The 15,433-nt window shown below is 38.3% G+C and overlaps 1 protein-coding gene across 10 annotated transcripts in view; it reads left to right on the top strand.

Moving 5' to 3' along the window:
* The window catches only part of micu3a (mitochondrial calcium uptake family, member 3a), a gene marked incomplete at its 3' end in the record, with an annotated part of 43,517 nt that extends 28,103 nt beyond the window's left edge, over positions 1-15,414 (top strand). For 3 of the 10 annotated variants that reach the window (XM_082536423.1, XM_082536419.1, XM_082536420.1), the window contains 6 exons: positions 1,430-1,525; positions 7,977-8,071; positions 8,186-8,357; positions 11,447-11,555; positions 11,699-11,856; positions 14,246-15,414. In XM_082536423.1, coding sequence (XP_082392549.1) covers positions 1,430-1,525; positions 7,977-8,071; positions 8,186-8,357; positions 11,447-11,555; positions 11,699-11,856; positions 14,246-14,341 — 726 coding nt within the window. Of the gene's footprint in view, positions 1-1,429; positions 1,526-7,976; positions 8,072-8,185; positions 8,358-11,446; positions 11,556-11,698; positions 11,857-13,776; positions 13,846-14,242 lie in introns of those variants that run through there. The other 7 variants (XM_082536424.1, XM_082536422.1, XM_082536427.1 and 4 more) reach the window with 4 other exon arrangements.
* Positions 15,415-15,433: the final 19 nt, after the last annotated feature.

The following is a 15,433-nucleotide window of genomic DNA, read 5'->3' as shown; positions in this document are numbered from 1 at the left end:
TTTGCATATTAATGAATAATAATCACGTGTGACATTTCTGAAATGCTTTATATTATGGTTTAAATATTTAAATAATTAATTATACTTAAATTCTATATGTTTTTTCCTGCCTGGATTGTATTAGAAAAGATTTGCATAATTCAAAGTTCAAAATAATCCTTACTTCTGTTATTCTTGATGCAGCCGAGAAAAACGAGAAAAGCAAATTTAGCTCAAAAGCCACCATCCTTTTAATACAGCTTTCTTTTAATTGGTTGTCCATTGCAAACAAAAAATTTGAACAGCAGGTGAGCGGTGCTTCTGTGATCACAGCCAGAGCCGTGTACTTTAGATCACCGTATTAAGGACATTGCCTCCCTTTTAGCCATAAAAGCAGAAAGAAATGTTTAAAACTGAATGTTTTGGGTTAGGGTTCCAAGCCTGAGCTTTTCGCTCACAGAGATCACCAGGACCTCATTATTTGAAACATTGGACATTTAATTATAGTTCCATTTTATCACTTTCAAGTGCTTTTTTGTACCTAGTGTCTGTTGAGATGTAATGACAGTGACTGTAGCTGTCTGTTATGAGTAGTAATTTATATGTGGAGTGGAAACGGCCTGCAGTGTAGTGAAAATCAGCAGTGTGCTGTCAGAAACAATACACTACCAGCCACTGCTCTCTCTCTCTCTCTCTGTCATGCTGTCTCACACATAGACAGGCACACACAGACAGACACACATATGCACTCCTCCTGTCACTGCTGTGATGGATAGCCGCATTGTCGCACTGAAGTTAAGAGCATTGCAGGGTCATGTTAAAATGGCTGCTGTTGCTTTCTCCCTGGAGAGAGAGACGAGGTGGGTGGTCAGAAGCTCAGCACCGTGGTCAGCCTTTATTAAGGTAGAATAACGTTTGCTAACAGAGCCAACTGTTGCTATAGAACTGCCTAAAGTACTTATTTAATAAAGAAAATGTGCTATAGGGTGACATCTTCATATATTTCTTCTTTAAAAACATTTTTTTTTCCTTGTGTTTGTTGCTGAGTCAGCAACATGAGTGAGTTATAGCTTCAGTGATTTAAACAGAATAGCACATCCATCATCATCCTGATGATTCCCTGTTGGTAGTATCCTTTCCTTTACCTGTAATCTAAACCTAGCTGCAGAGAAGCTAGCTATTTGTGTATGCCCCTTCCTGTTTGATGCTAACATGTTTTTGTGTTTTTTTATGTTTGAATGGATAGGGTCTCCTTTATTGAGAGAACTAGTGAGTGCCATGTGACACCTTTCCTAAATATCCACCTGTATGTTCACATATAAATTCAGAGATATAATCTGTGTATGTTTACTTATAATGACAACTGATTGAATGGGTAATGGACGTTTATTTCCTGTACTGGTTGATTTGGAGGTTGACTGACCCTGGCCCTGCTTGACCACTCCTACAGGTGCTAAAAAAAGACAGTCAGGAGTTTGTGGCGCGGAGTTACTGGGACGTTTTGAGGCGAAGCGCCAGTCAAGTCCTCTTTTCTGACCTGGCGGAGGTACACATACCCAATCGTCCACTGTTCCTTCACCCCTGCATTCATTATCCTTCACTTTTTTCCTCATTCTTCAGCACCAGATAGTTCACATAGAGGATCCAAATACCCCCACACGTTCACAAGAAATATGTTCCATCAAGCTGGCCAGAATCAAACTCGAAATCCTATATACTATATAATACTTTTCCCTGAGAATAAAAGCTTTACTTGAAACACACACCCCAGTTATTCTCCAATCTTCAGAGAAGTCATGTGTTAATGGTTGAAGTGCAAATGCACCAAAAAAGTTACTTTGAATCTTCACTCTAATATAGTCATTTTGGGATTATTGCAAAAGCTTTGGTCGTTCTAACTTTTATTCTGGTTTGGCTTGATAGTGATGATACGTTTCCTTGCTTTCTTTCTTTGTTTCCTAGATGTTAGAACAGAAATATCTCATCATTCTTCCCAGCGTTCCTTCCTTTGTCCCACAGCATTCTTCTTTGTTTTTCTTTCTAAAAATAGTAATAATTTAATTTTAGACTAGTGTAGAAATCATCACTGGTTTTTTTTTCAGTGTGAAATCATGTTTGTTTGGATGAGTTCTAAAAGAAACATTTAAAATCGGCATTCAAGCTCCAATGTTTACCTTTAATTTGTGAGAAAATATCTTTTTCTACTCGACACACTGTGGATTTGAATGAAATAATGTGAGCATCCTCCAAATGTTTCCTGTTTTGCTCCATCCTAAGTCATTTCACTCTGTCTGTGAAGATATTTATTTACTTTTGGATTATGAATATTTTGAAAGACTTTAGCCTTTGTTGTTGATCGGTACTGATCCATTAAATGACAAAGATTTTAATGTCCTTTTTTTAATAACTTGTCTTTTTTTCACCTTCTTTCTGTCTTCATTCTGCTTCATATGTGTATCTGTGCCTTGTTATCTGTGCCGTGTTGTGACTAGTGGCGTAGCTTTGGTGTCAGATCATTCCCACGTTGCGCCACAAGTGTTTAACAAGGATAAGACGGTTGACTGCAGAGCACATACAAAATCTTTGTCTCTTTATCACTACAAACTTAAATTCACGCAGTAGAATTCATGAGGAGTTACAGGACAACATCTTACACTATGATTTACACAAAAGGTTAACATTTGGAAAAAAAAACAACCTGCAAAATCCCTGGGATCAAAATTAAAACCAGATGGTGAGCTGAACTAATCGGAACTAGCAGGCATCCAACCTCATCCTTATTGTTTTAATGCACTATTCCAAGCTAGGAAAAGGCGATGATAGAATAATTGCTGAGACATTACCTCAGAAGCTTTTATGCTCTTTGGATCCCAGAATATCTGTTCATCAAACTGATACTTCTTAACATATTTCATGACTGGTGGTTTAACAAATGAGCTGTCTCAATAAATCAAAGTTAGTGTTTCCAGTTATTTCTACAATTGCAGCTTAAAGTGTCTTCCTGATAGTACTTTCTGAAGACTGGTAATCATTAGTAACAGCTAAAATAGTGCTAACAGACTAGCTCACTAATGACAGGTTGTCTGCTGTGTTGGCAGCGGAAGCTGAGGTTGAGGTAATGACAGTGAAACATAATGGGGTTGACCTTGTATTTACACCGTGCAGCCTTTCATCTGCCGGGATGTCAGACGGACAGAGGAGGAAAATCAGACATGGGGGGAAAAGAGTAAGGATTTTTTTTAATGGAGGGATATATTAAACATAAAAGGGATTAGAAATGATTTAGGATTAAATTAAGTAAGAAAAAAATGTGAAACAGTGACAAACAAGATGACAGCCAGGCAAAAGATGTAATTCAAAGAAATATAACATATCTTTAAGGACGCGATATCAGATAAGTGGAAAACATGAGGGTGAGGAGCACGCGAAGGAGATAAAATCAGAGTAAACAAATGGGTGAAAAAGGCCAAAGGAAGATGACACAGGTCAGCAGGCAGAACAAATGTTCAGGAACAAAGTGAGTGAGAAGAAAAGAAGTTCGGGAAGTACATTTGGGTGAAAAGAAAGAACCAGGTTGTATTTAGAGAAAGATGTGTTTACTCAACAGATTAGTCACCATTATACCTCTTTCCTTTTGTCTGGAGAAGGAGGGACTGACTGACAGGTAGAAAAGGAGGGAGTGTAGGACCGAGCAAATCACCTCTCTGTTTGTCAGGTGAAGGAGGTACTGACGGGTAGTGTGAGGTGAAAGGAAATCAGCGTAATCAGAGCAGGGGGTGGGATAAGATTAAAGGTATGATAAGAGATGTGAAGAAGAAGAAAGAAAGAAAATGTGGGAGATAAAAGTCATTGCAAGAAAATTGAACAAGCCATGAAACGGAAAGGGGGGGTTGGCTGTTTTTCCCCCTGGAAGGTGTGACTGACTGACAGTCTGACTGACTTGACTAAAGACCCACAATGAGCTCTTCCTCCGGAGTATTACTCACAGATGGGGAGGGTGAGGAACAGCGTTTAGCGTTTACATCAGTAATTACTGTTTTTACCCTCAGCTTCGTGATCAAAGACTGCACAAGCTCACAGATAAACACACAGATGGACAAATAGACACATGCATGCACCAGGTGTTGGCTCGTGCCTTGTGGGCGTGGTAACGATTACGTTGTCACGGGGATGATGAGCTCACACTAGTACCGCCACACTTCCAGGAATGATAAGCTTGTTATGATCCGTTTGGCATTACGTCGACAAGTTGGTAGACTGATCTGGATGCTTGAAAGCCTTTGCTATGACAAAGTTATTGCACATCACAATGACAAAATTCTTTTGGTTAGACATGTAAGAAAAAATAGCTCTAAAATTTGTAAGGGAGGTAGGCTCATTGTGATTATGGACTAATTAAAAGGTGGCTGTAGCCTCTGCGCCATTGCTAATTTATTAGCCAACTTGTGTTTTTAAAGCTGAACACTTTGATCGTTGTCATCTAATCTTTTTGAAAAACAGACATTACAGGTGTTACAATTTGACTGTGACACCAAAAGATACCAAATGGAGAAAGATACCAAAGGCACAACTTGCTTTATCATCCTTATGGACACTATTTGCAGCCGTACTTTAGAAGATGAGCATCTTATTGTGTTCAGTAAGAATCGAAGCTAGCAAATAATCCATTGAATTTATCCAGAAAGGGGAATCGAGGGCCATTTACCCATAGATGTCTACACTTTTCTTTTTTTTTTTAATGTATTTATTTATGCAAGTTTCAAAATTTTTTACACATTCACAAACAGTGGGACAGAAGAACACAGACAATAAAGACAATAACAACCAAAAAAAACAAAACAAAACAAAAAACAAAACAAAACAAAAAAACAACAGAGCAACAAACCACACAACAGGGTACACGGCCAGCACTTATTAAAAACAGCAGAGAAGCAAACAAAGCAGATGTCTACACTTTTTGATTTTTTAGCAACCAAAGAAGTCGCCCCGTGCTGGCTGGTAGAAGAGATTACACTTAAAGAGACTTGAACATATAAGATGTATTGGCTAAAATAAACTTCTTTATAGTCTGTGGTCATGGTGAGGGTACACATTATTGATGATCTAGCATCAAACAACATTATAAGACAGCATCCAGTGAAAAATAGGTTACCATGGACTAAACATAAATAATCAAAACTTTAGATCAAATTGTTTCAGTGCTACTACTTTCAATTTCAAAATATCTGACTGCAACTTTATTATTACTTTGGTCTAGCTCATTTTTTAGCAGCATCGGGAGCTTCTTTTGTGAAAAATCTTAATTAAAGTTAATGGAGGAATTGGTAGTGACCAAAGTAGTGGTCAAAAATCTCTTAATGTAGCTTTAGTAATTAATTTTTAACCACATGTTCTATTTTTAACAAAGCTCAGATAACTGGTGTTATATCCTACACCCACAGTGTACAATCAATCTAAGTAATCTAAGTAATTTCCCTTGCTAGTTTGTACACTTCAGTAAATATCACTCCAACCATAGTGTATTCCACTCATTTGCAGGCTTTACTTCCTGTAGCTGTGGATCCATCCTTTTTCAAAATATATCTTGAAGACTCCTGAAATACATTTAGTACAAGTCTTTGTGCAACAGCTGATAACTCACTGCAGCGGTGAATAGACACCCACCAGATACATAAACTCCTCAGTCACAATAGTTTTGAATAAAGATAATGCGAAATGATTTCCTTGTTTTGAGTTCAAAACAACAAAACAGAATTAAGGGAACTCCACGTGGGAGGGAAGAGAGGCAGAGACACACCACCTGGATACTGTCTAGATGTATGAACAGCTCATGTGTCATAAAGACAGTAATGCGTCAGTTCAGAGATAAAAGAGCAAAACAAATTTTGTCCTGTTTGTCCATAATCAGAGACTTAATGAAAAGAACGTCTAGTAAATGAGACACAGAAAACTTAGACACAGCAATGATAAGTCTGTAATTGTTTCAGTTTGTCTTGTGTTTACACAAAGGAAATCTTCCTTTGTCCCTAATCAAAGACTGAAAGACCAGACTCTTAAGTGAATCAGCAACAGACCAAAAGCTAAGACTGGTCTTACTACAGTGTTTACTTTTAATGCTTGTTTCTCACAAGACATTTTTATTGTGTGAGTTACCAGTGTGGTTCCAGTTTAATCTACCATACATTTAAGAATTTTACTGCCTTGAACATCTGCATCTTCCTGCAGCTTATTGTTAATATTGTGCATTGATGACCAAAAGAATCTGTAATTGAAACACGATTTACTTTAACCAGTAGAGTTTTTAGTTGTTTTTATTAATTCATACATAACAACAATTTAATAAAAGCCTAAAATGTAGCCCGGTAAATGCCCAGCAAAATTCTAATGACTTTTGTCACATCAGTTGTTTTTTGTAAGATCACTTTTTTTCATTCTTATCCGTGGGGATGGTTTCCTCTCTATCAGAAAGACTGCAGCTCACTTACAGACATTTCTGACTGACTGAATGAATATTCACTGTGTGACACCAAACAAATCACAAAACAAATCTTGATATTTTGTCCCTTAAATAAACGTGTGATCTTGTTTCACATTTTCTTCTTGTCCCACACTGGATTTTAGGATTTTACTCTTGAGGTAGAACCACGAATGGCATCGTGGTGATGATGATATTTATGATGATGACTGAAATGCCATAAATGCTCCTTCTTAGAAGGACATGAGATTTTATTTAATCTTATGTCTGCGTATTCCTCAGCATGGTGAAAGATTGGAAATGAAGGTTGGCTGGGTGGGGCATGACAGGTCAATAGAGAGAAGATGTGTATTTGAATTCCTCTCTTTTTTGTCCTGATGCCGCCTGATTCATTTCTGGAACTGCTCAAAAGTCACCTTTTTCTGAAAGATACAAGTATGTTACTGTGTATGAACAGAAAATAGTGAACTAAATACTTAGATTAAGTTTCTGCAAAGGCTTAAAATCCTAATTGTGTCACTTTGCTTTAAACAAGGTGTTAACCAGCAGATTAAAGCTAGAGCAAACAGTCGAAACAACCCAAAGCTCATTGAATGGATTTTAAATGACCTGGGTCACAGAGTCAACACACACTCAAGGGAGACTAGAAGGATATGCAACCAAACACATCTGATGACGGAAAAAGGTGGAATCGGCTCACAAAATCTCTGCACTTGTGCTTATGTGGTTTTTGTTTAGTGTTGCTTTTGGTGACTTGAGGTTCTGTTTAGGTGTGTCAATGTGGCATTTGCGAAGAAATGCATGGGATGTGTCTTTGTCATGTATTTGTCTGTGTTGCACTTAGTTGCTCTTCCACAAGTCTTCTTTTCCTTTCATGTCTTCTGCTTACCTCGTCTGTTTCTCTGTCCTTAATGAACTCCACCTGTTTAAAGTGTTGTCTTCCTTCCTCCTGCATTCTTGTTCACCTCCACCGTTACCTTCACACTGGCTCTGTGAATGTAGGCATGACTTATGATCTTACCGCCTTCTCTTTATTTGGGCTGATACTTGAGTACTCCTTAACATTGTATCAGTCTGTGTTTCACGCTGCTACAGCATCACTACTCACCAGTCTAGACTGCATAGAGAATGATTTCTTTAATAGATATAATCTGACTTCCCTTCTTTACTTACCTGCTTTACTTCAGTTTGCTTGTAAATTTTTATTTGGCTCTTCTGACTGTTTTTCACATCATATTATGCTTCCTAGACTGGTAAGTTTGATTTCATGATGGCTGTTGACTGTTTGTCTGAGCTGATGACTGTGACTGAAATTTGTGATGTAATTTGTAATGTAATTTGTAATGCTCATCCAGTGCACGTTTTGCACACGTGCAATAGAACCCTGCTTCCTGCTAATCTGGCACAGCGGTGGCCATGTTGGTCTAATGATGGACTCGTCCTTCTCCACCCATGACGCTTGAGGTTTGTCATTTAGTCACTGATCGTCTCTCGTATCACTCTCTCTCTCTCTCTTTGATAGCGAGCAGATGATAGCATCACAATTGACACCACACTACTGGTCCATTTCTTTGGGAAGAAGGGGAAGGCAGAGCTTACCTTTGATGACTTCTACAGGTACTAGAACCGAAAGAGTGCTAACGCTAACAGTATTAACCACATGGCAGAATGGATGATTTATAGAACAATTCTCTTTTTGTCTTTTTTACTGTCCTTTCTTTCTGTTTTCAGATTTATGGATAACCTCCAGACAGAGGTGTTGGAAATTGAGTTCCTGACTTACTCTAAAGGTATGACGACTATCAGTGAAGAAGACTTTGCCAAAATCCTGCTGCGATTCACAAACGTGGAAAACATTAGTGCCTATCTGGAAAATGTCCGCCAGTGTATACCTGATGAAAAGGTACAGTATACATGTGCGCACAGTTATTTACTGGACAATTCATTGATCAGTAATGAAATAATAATGAAATTCTTCCTTCCTGTATGGGAGCTTCTACCTTCTAGACATCTAGAGTACCTGTAATTTCAAACTGTTGTCTCTGCCTGAGGCTGTTGTGGCTTTCCACACTTGAGCGCTCAATTGCTTCACTACATGTCACACACAAAAACACACATTTCACTACACTTTCAGTTGCATCTATCTATCTATCTATCTATCTATCTATCTATCTATCTATCTATCTATCTATCTATCTATCTATCTATCTATCTATCTATCTATCTATCTATCTATCTATCTATCTATCTATCTATCTAGCTGTGCTATCTAGCTGTGCTATCTAGCTAGACTTTGGCATGTAGTCCTTATGCAACCCGTCTCTATTTCTGTCCCTGCCTTCTTTCCTTTTCATGCTGTGGAAGAAGCAGGAGGTTGGTCTCTGCCTCGTATAATTCACAACCTGCAGTTACAATCTGTCAGTCTATCCTGCTATTAAGTTAATTTGCCACCTTCTCTTTTTTTCTTCATATAAGCAATGTCAAGGTTAAGATACACAGCAAGCTGTTGTATTTTAATTATTTGTATTTATTTTAATCTACATTTCATCATGTAATTAAAAAAAAAAACATTTAGTTATTTGATTAATAATATTTTATCTTCTGAATTATGCATCTGTTATAGGGTTACAGCAAGTTCACAGCAAAGAGCATGAGGTGCACCTCACAACCATTTGCTCAGATGGACTTTGGTTATTCATGATATGAAATACACAATATCCTTTATATCCTTTGTTAGTGCTGGGTGAATGCTGAATGTATGAACACATGCCATCCCAACAATTAGACCGTACATTCCAATTGGTTTTCACTTTATGCTACTTTACGGAGATGAAACACTGCAATGTGTTTTACTGTTTTTTTCAACTGCTTTGGTATATTTCTCCAAACATATCTGAAGGTCACAGAAGCTGAAAAAATGCATTTCCTTAAACAGCTCATGCATGCAGGAAAACACTATAGTTAACCTGCACAATTCATGTGTCTCTGACACTGAGTGCCAACAATACAAGGCTAATATTTTTTCCAAGGATTAGTGACAACTACAGCATGTCCTAGTGACTCTATTCACATGCTGATTTCAGGGGCGCAGTGTTTTACATTCTAATTTGTAAAGCAAAAGACCTATACATTTGCATAGCACGTAAGGAAAAACTGACTGACAACACAGCACTATACAATGAACAGAATAAAACTGAAAATCTTTTGTAGTAGAAGGAATCATCTGAACCTCTGCTGAATTTGTTTGTCTGTTTTCTCACAATTAGAGAATTGAAGAGTCTCTCATTTTTATGGTAGTTCCATTTTAATGGGCAGAGACAGAAAAAACACATAAGATCTCTTACACTCAGTGTTGGGGAGTAACGGAATACATGTTACGTATTTAAAATACAAAACATGAGTAACTGTATTCCGTTACAGTTACCGTTTAAAAAGGTGGTATTTAGAATACAGTTACTTTGCTGAAATAAAAGGATTACACGGTGGTATTTTCCTGTTTCATATGTTCGGCTATGCCCTCTCTATTTTTGGTTTCCACGCCCCAAACAAAAGGCGCATTAAGAGGCTCTAATGTCTGCGTCTCAATCTCGCGGCCCATGTCACCTCTACTTGCAGCCCGCATAATGATGTGAATATTTAAAAAAATGATTCACAAAAATGATTTCATATGAAGGCAATAGGCAGAGTGTTACAGGCATAGCCCTAAAGAATGTAGCCTCATGGGCAGTGTAGTCCGTGCTGCAGGGAGAATGAACTGCCATACCCTTGTGTGTCTGTGAGCGCGAGGAGCGAGTAAAAGGAAAAGTACGAGTTGTCACCGAGCAGAAACGGGAGCTGGAAGCATGTATATATAATAATAACAACTGCAGCCAAAAAGAGTGCCTGATGAGCCCAGTTGTAAGTAAGCTATTAAGACTCGACTATACACTTTTTTCGTGTTTTTCTCCAAAACAATAAGTTCAGTTGGAGCAGCCTTTCAACGCACAGCAAACAACCAAGTAAAGCTAGTTTTCGGCCACGAGCCCGACACGAACCTGACGTATTAACCAGAGGTCGCTTTACTACGGTTCAGAGCCGCGGACCTGTTTTATATACGTGCTGAATAGTTTTCTATACGAGATCGCTGCAAAAAGTGTAGCCTTACCTAACGTCAACCTGCTGTTACTCATTTTATATTAAGATTTAAACATCTGATTGGTATTGGTATGGCGAATAACCTTCAGTAAAAGTAATAAATCACACAGCAATAGTACATTCATGTAGTTGTAAAAAAGCATGATAATGTAATAGGTAATCCAAAGTATTCAGAATACGTTACTCTCATTGAGTAACGTAACGGAATACGTTACAAAATACGTTTTGGGGCATGTATTCTGTATTCTGTAGTGGAATACATTTTAAAAGTAACCTTCCCAACACTGCTTACACTTACTCTTATTACTTACACTACTGACCTAAACATGTGGACAATTAGCTGGACTATTCTGCATGTGATGAGTCAACACAACATTTTATACAGTAAAAAATAAACAGAGTTTTTTATTCCAAAAAGAATCAATAAGTGTTCTGCTTAGTGATTTGCCAAATTGTATTGAAACATTTGAAAATGCCACTGTATAGAGAGCAGCTCTTTCTGAATAACAAAATGCTGTAAAAGATTTCTCATACGAACTTTAACTGCAATTTGAGAATTAAGCCAAAGCCACTGAGGAAAACGAAAAATTTTCCACATCATACACACATACGATGGTTAACCCCATGAATGACTTCTTACGTCCTTCATGAGGCCATGTCATGGAATCGCTTGAATAATCATTTAGCTTTTTAATTTTTCAGACAGATGACTAGATGCACTTTGAGGAATGCTGTATGCACGCCACTTAAATGCACCTTCACAGTCTCGCTCAAACGATATTTGTCATTTCCAAGCTTCTTTCTGTCCAGTACCTCTCCCTGCAGTTGTTTTGTTAACTGTTTCTACTTGTGTTTCAGGGAATCACCTTTGATGAGTTCAGATCCTTCTTCCAGTTTCTCAACAACCTTGAAGACTTTGCCATTGCCATGCAGATGTATAACTTTGCTGCACGCTCCATTGGACAAGGTATTAAAACTGTATTGAGCTTGAAATGCGGGCACTGAAGGTCTCTGCTTACACTCACTGATGCTGTGTTTTCTCCTTCAGGTTTTTCACTCAGCTGCACTTAGACAAATGATCAAAGTCATTTTTACTTTCTCCCCTGATAGATGAGTTTGCCAGAGCGGTGTATGTGGCCACAGGGCTCAAGCTGACACGTCACCTTGTAAACACCATCTTCAAGATCTTCGATGTCGATCACGATGACCAGCTGTCCTACAAAGAGTTCATTGGTATCATGAAGGACCGGCTGCACAGGGGAGCCAGGGTAAAGAACTTCCTTCTTTTTGAGAAAAAGTGCACTCAGCTCCAACTGAAAAATCTTTGTTTAGAAAAAGTTTGAAGCACAGCCAGTCACCAGGACACGAAAAAGGAACCACTTTTGAGAAATATACCTCCCTTCGCAGAAAGGTCTGAGGTCAAGTGGGTTCCAGAGCACTTACAAAGAGACAGGTTTCTCATTAAGATTTAGGGTGTACTCCCACTTGACCAGTTGCCTTATACTCTGCCTGAGTACTGAGCACCCAAAGGCAGCTATAGTTTGGGAGTTCTATGGCCAGATGTAAACTACAGATGAACTGTACATGTGTAGCATGCCTGAGCCCAACTGAACCGCACATGGGCACATGGGCACATACTCCATTAACACAAACAACCTACAGAACCTAAAAGATCTGCTGCTGAACTTCCAGATACCACGAAGCGCCTTCACAGCCTATGACAGCAAAGCGTGTAATAGACACACTGGTCTGCTGTGTCCAGTTCACACTTTACCTCTCTAAAGCATGAAATGGAGACGCAAGTTGCAACAAGGGAAGAAAATATATGTAAAGCCATAAAGTCCACAGTGACCAAGAAAGGTATAAAGTACATTCTAAGCTCCCACTATGCCAGAAATTATTAAGCTAAGTGGCTAATTTGCTCATGAATGCATTAGTAATGTCTCTTTAAATGCTTTACTTTGATTATTTTCATGTTGGCCTGAAATGAAATATCTCCCTCTACTGGTACTGCAGCTTACTGCAGCTTCTGCATGCGTGCCCATTTCACGCTTTGGAGAGGCAAAGTGTGAAATGGACACTGTGGACCGGCGTGTCTATTACACGCTATGCCATGATACCAGGTTGTGTGCACGCCTTGCTTTAGTGGGTCAAAGCTGTTTTGGTGGCACCCAGAGGACCAGAAGAACGGTGTAGTCCAAGCATCTGGGTTCTCAAGTATAAACTCTGACATCCAGCATTACCCAAAAACTTGGTCGAGGTGAAGTTACAATTTCAAAGTTAGCCACATAAACAAATTACAGGGATTTAAAGCTATAGGATGTGTTATTTCTTGAGCATTTTAGATTCAAAAAAGAAGAGCTGAAATTTAAAACATGGGAGCTTCTTGTTGCCTGTTTCATTATAGAATAACAAATCAGTCTCTACCTTAAATGCAAACTAGCTTTACCTGTGCCAGGATTTAGTGTCACAGAGTAACAAAAAAACAGGAAATCCAAAACTACAATTATTATTGTTATTCAGCTGTTTCTTAAACCTTTTTTGTAGAAGAAGTTCTGCTGGTACAACTAAGCCATCCTTTACTCATGACTGTTTGTGCTCTTCAGTTGCAGTCAAGTAGTTAAGGTAAATCAACAGTTACCCAAAACAAAAGAAAAATGCATTTAACATACACACATGATAACAGGGTTAAAAATATTGATGAAAAACTTTTAGTAAGCATCAGGAATGTAACAAAAAAAAGCTTAAATGGAAGATAATTTGAAGGCTTGTGGGTTGGAAATCACCTATAAGCAATTTGGTGATGCTGTCAGAAAAGGCCATACTGCCCCCCAGTGGTGGATTTTGATGCAATAACACTGCTCAGATCCTTTTTTTCTACAGAGGTTGTCATGTGATAATAAACTTGGCACCACTGTAGGCCTGGATGTTGCACTTTATATGGTCCCGTATGTCCCTTTTGATGCTGTCTTGGCCTCACTCTCTTGGCTTTTTAACAGTGTTCTCTTTTGTCCTTACTTTGCTGATGTACCTCTCTCTTCATCTCCTTTCTAACCCATGCTTTTTTCCCTATTGTCATGAATTTACCACACTTATACTTTTGTTTTTCTCACCTTCCATGTGCCCACCACTTTTGCGATTGTTTTCCTGTCTTCCTGCCTCACTCTGGCTGTCTACACACATCTCAGGGCTATAAAGCTGTGGAGCGTGCTACCTCCTTCAAGTCCTGTCTGAAGAAGGAGCTGGCAAGCAGATAAGTATCACTAACAGCTACAGTTCAAGGAGTTTGTTCGTTGTTATTTCTAGAGTTGCAGGTAGTTTCTTGACTTGAATTCAGTCTGGATTATGACTTCTTTTGCGTGTCTGATTCACCTGAACTGTTTAGCCTTATTACAATGTATCTACAGAATGGGTTTTCATATAATTCATAGAGTATACTGTACAATATTTTGTGAACCTGTATGTGTAAGAGTAGGAGCAGTAGGTTGCTGAATATCTTCAGTAATATCTGAGGGCATTTTACTCCACTGTGATACTTTAAAAACTGCCACTGTGTCCCAGTAGTTGCCATATTTTAGTTGACTGTACATTTTGAATAAAGTTTAAAGGTAGTGAGTTGTTGAAGTGAACTGCGTCCGATTGCTCTGTGGTTACCAGGTGAAGGGCAGACAGCACACCTCCTTCTCCAGATGTGTTCGCTCTGAGGCCCGGAGACAGGTGCACCTGTTGTGGAGGAGGTACAAGGAGCCATAGAGAGTGGACGAAATCTGATGGAGCTTCGACGTTAATTAATCAGGAGGAGCCAGTATTTGTGGAGCAGTTCTCCTGTCGACCTTCAGACTGTACATATGTGATTACTGCAAGCATGACCGCACAAAGCCGACTGATTCTCTCTGTGATGATAATAAGTGTCATTCTTTTTGTCTTTTTTTTTTGTTGCCCTGTTTCCAGTCATCCATCCATCCATTGATCTGATGTCAGTTATCCTGGGTATGATTTACATGTAGTTAAATGTTGATTTGTTACGATAGAAATTTAATGTCTGTTCTAACGCGATACCTCCACAATGGTGGGAACTTTGTCATTTTGTTTTTTATAATAAGGAGGAGAACTTTTGGTTAACACCCTGAAATCTATAGGCCCAAAAGTTGCTTTCTTTACTTTAATTATTGCATTTATTAAAAACTTGCTTTGTTAGTTCCGCTACAGCACTGCAATCTATAGGAGCACAAGAATCTTTAAATGAGTTCTAGGGGATTAAAGTAACATCCATATAAAACTGATAACAGTTATACAATATGAAACCTGCATGTTGCTGAAACTATATAATTAATTGAATATGTTGTGGATCTGTAATGTCCTCAACTCATTTATATTATGTTAAGCAGTAGTTCCATCTAACCCCTTACTTTTTGTTGCACGAACAGTATGACTCACACTACTGTTGCAGTTAGGAATGCTTTATTATCTTAATACTACAGCAGGTCTTGGTATGAAAAATGTATTTCAATATTTTTTCGGGGTGAATGTTTTTGCCTCTTTCGTGTTTCCTGGTTTCCTAGTATTCATAAGTAGATGCACACATAGGTGCCTTTGATCCACCCCCCTTTTCCAAAGCAATTCACGAGTTTTTGAGCTTTTAATTTCAAATACAAAACTTATGCATTGATGACTACACTTTGTCTTAGCATGACATATGTCTGATAATTGGAACATCAAGTTGAATTGTCTTAATGTATTATAAATTGTTCTGATATTTAAAGCTATCATTTAAATGTAACGAGTGCGTTTGTTTGATTAATTTCATGCACGAATAAACTATTTTAAGAAAACACGCGAATTTCT

This window comes from Aulonocara stuartgranti, assembly GCF_965226115.1.
Source record: "Aulonocara stuartgranti genome assembly, chromosome: 6".
Classification (NCBI taxonomy): domain Eukaryota; kingdom Metazoa; phylum Chordata; class Actinopteri; order Cichliformes; family Cichlidae; genus Aulonocara; species Aulonocara stuartgranti.
Note: the sequence above shows the minus strand (reverse complement) of the source record. Positions and strands in the feature narration are given on the sequence as shown.